This window comes from Marmota marmota, unplaced genomic scaffold, assembly GCF_001458135.2.
Source record: "Marmota marmota marmota unplaced genomic scaffold, marMar, whole genome shotgun sequence".
In the NCBI taxonomy this organism is placed as follows: domain Eukaryota; kingdom Metazoa; phylum Chordata; class Mammalia; order Rodentia; family Sciuridae; genus Marmota; species Marmota marmota.
In genome coordinates this window covers 7,323,762-7,326,857 of record NW_026000223.1, presented here as the reverse complement: position 1 = coordinate 7,326,857, position 3,096 = coordinate 7,323,762, and the positions used below count along the sequence as shown (strand labels likewise).

General features: G+C 38.3%; 1 protein-coding gene across 1 annotated transcript in view; it reads right to left on the bottom strand.

Annotated features, from left to right (window-relative positions):
- Window positions 1-344: 344 nt before the first annotated feature.
- The window catches only part of Plpbp (pyridoxal phosphate binding protein), a 15,559-nt gene continuing 12,807 nt past the window's right edge, over window positions 345-3,096 (bottom strand). Inside the window, exon 5 of the mRNA XM_015501261.2 lies at window positions 345-538. Coding sequence (XP_015356747.2) covers window positions 360-538 — 179 coding nt within the window. The 3' untranslated portion in view covers window positions 345-359. The remainder of the gene's footprint in view (window positions 539-3,096) is intronic.

Here is a 3,096-nt window from a genome sequence, read left to right as displayed (position 1 = left end):
CAGGGGTGCTTAACCACTGAGCCACATCCCCAGCCCTTTTTATTTTGAGACAGGGCCTTGCTAAATTGCTGAGGCTGGTCTCTAATTTGTGATTCTCCTCCCTCAGCCTACAAGCTACTGGGATTACAAGCGTTTGCCATTCCGCCCAGCTCTGCACAATTCCTTCTTGATTCATCCTCTCCTCCCCCAAATTAAGATATAACAAACCAGGACATATTAAAGAATTATATAAGGACTGGCTTGCATATCATTATACTTCTATATCACACATATAACAACTTAGAGGCCTGTGACTTCTTTCTATAACTTTATGGGTCAGATACTTATATGCTCATCATTCTCTGAGATCTTTAGTTATCTTAAGGGAGAAAAAAAAATCTATAATACAGGGCTGGTAACTCACTCTCCTCTCCACTGGTGTTAATCTGGACCATAACCTTCAGCCTTTCAGCAGAACCTTTCTTCTGCCAGGAACTGTTCACTTTGTCTGCTAACTTCATAGAATCCACTGTTTCCAGCATGAAGAGGTTGGGAACAGCTGTAAATGAGAAAGAGGCAAGGTAGCTAATATGCAGTAAATCTTTGAACTGCTATAGGGAAAAATATCTCAGGAAAAGAAAAAGACATTCAAAGCTTAGTTCCACTAAGGAGATAAAAGGAGACAATCACAAGAGTTTACAAGATCTAAGTTCAAACATTAGATCATCAATGGCTCATGAGCAAAGTTGAATACGGAAAGGGAAACAGACACACCACAATCAGGAGGCATATGTACCCAGACTCTTTGAGAGGCTGGTAATTTGAGAGATTCTGAATAACAGGTTTCAGTCTCAGTTCACACTGAGAGAAAAAGGTCTAGGTGACAAGAAAGACTAACTAGTGGAAGCCAGAATACATGATATCAATGTGTTCTTAACCCTTCTGGGATGCAGGTGTTCTTGTGTGACAGGGATATCAAAATGACCCAAACAATGAAAGCTAAGTGGTTCACTGAAGGCACTCGAGCCATCTCCTTTTTCAAAGTGTACATGAGATGAAGTATCAGCCTTGCTTGCTTCAGATAAAGATCAACAGTGACAGGCAAAACCAACTAGTTATTTTTATTTTTTGTGGTACCCAGAAGTGCTTTACCACTGAGCTAATTTTTTATTTTTTAAGACAGGATCTCACAAAGTTGCTAAACTGGCCTCAAACTTGTGATTCTCCTGACTCAGCTTCTTGAGTTTCTTGAGTTGCTTGGATTATAGGTCCAGCTATTTAGCATTTAACTCCCTACCCACCGTTCTGTTGGATAGACCCCAGGGCCTTTGTGTACACTAGGCGGGCACTCTACCACTGAAAAATACCCCTAGCCTACATAATCATTTTTTTCTTTCCTGTTTTTTTGAGACAGGGTCTCATATTGCCCAGGTAGCATTGCCCTCTCAAGTTTCCTGCCTCAGTCTCCCAAATAGTTGGAACTACAGGTGACTGGCCTGAATTCTTTTTTTTTTTGTACCAGGGACTGAATCTAGGGGTACTTAGCCATTGAGTCCCCCTCCTTTTTATTTTAAAATGTTTTTTATTGTTGTTGTTGTTGTTTTATTTTGACACAGGATCTCGATAAGTTACCTAGGGCCTCACTAATTGCTAAGGCTGGCTTTGAACTCACGATTCTCCTGCCTCAGCCTCCTGAGCCGCTGGGATTATAGGTGTGCGCCACTGTGCCCAGCTTAATTATTCCTTTTTAACAGCTAATGAAATACTATTATCTCCATGTAAAGAAGGGAAAACTGAGGCAAAGAATAGTCTTTTTAAATTCAAGTTTACAAAATTAACAAATATTAGAATTATGATTTAAATTAAGGCAAACTGACTCCCTCTTCTTTTCTTTTTGTGGTCCTGGGGATTGCTCTACCACTGAGCTACTCCCTATCCCTTACCTCCATATTCCATACTCTTTTTTTTAATGTTTCTTTTTATTTTTAGTACAATATCTTCATTTTATTTTTATGTGGTGCTAAGGATCGAACCCAGTGCCTCATGCATGCCAGGCCAGTGCACTACCACTTGAGCCACATCCTGAGTCCCTCCATACTCTTTTTAAAAAAATGTATTCTTTTTTAGATATACATGACGAATTCTATACTCTTAATACTGAATTTAAGCTCAGACTACTTTGCTTAAGAAAATAAATTTTTTAAAAATGACAAAGTATATGTGCTTCATTAAAAAAAAAATCAAGCAATGTAGAAGCATATGTAATAGCACCTGATATGGTAGCACATGCCTCTAACCCCAGCTACTCAGGTGGCTGAGGCAGGAGGATGACAAGTTCAAAGCTAACCTGGGCAACTTAATAAGACCCTGTTTCAAAATAAAAAATGAAAAGGGCTGGGGAGAAAAAAAAAGAAAAAAAAAAAAAAAGGCTGGGATGGAGCTGGTGGTAGAGTACACCTGGATTCAATAGTACCAAACAAAACAAAACAACAAAGCAGGTGCAATAAAAGTCAAAGTCCCTCACCCTAGAAGATTCTACTGTGTTACCTTTGAGATGAGAGTTCTTCCAGATCTATAGATGCTGGGGACTTGAGGACTGAACCCTGGGCCTCACCAATGATGTACAATGCCAGCCTCCATTAAAAAACAAACAAACAAACAAACAAAACACCACGAACTGAATTATACTAAACACTCCATGGGTTGTCTGTTTCCATTCATGAAATGTACTGGAGATTTTTCCACATTAGTACCATAGAGCCACTGTTACTTAACAAACAAACAAACAAACAAAAACAGCATTCCATAAACATATGATCACAATTTATATAATTATTCCTCTTTTAATGGACATATTAGGTTTTTTCTTTTTTTTTTTTTTTTTTACTACAAGGCTTAGATATAGAACTTGTGCACATGTATAAGTATTTCTATGAAATAAATAAGCTCTAGAATTAAAATGACTAACCAAGCAGGAAGTAATTTGTATGTGTGTGTGTGTGTGTGTTTGGGATTTAATCCAGGGGCATTCTACCACGGAGATACATCTCCAGCACCGCTCCCCTCCCTTTGATTTTTCAGGCTTACTTTAAAAAATCTTTTTTTTTTTTTTTGTAG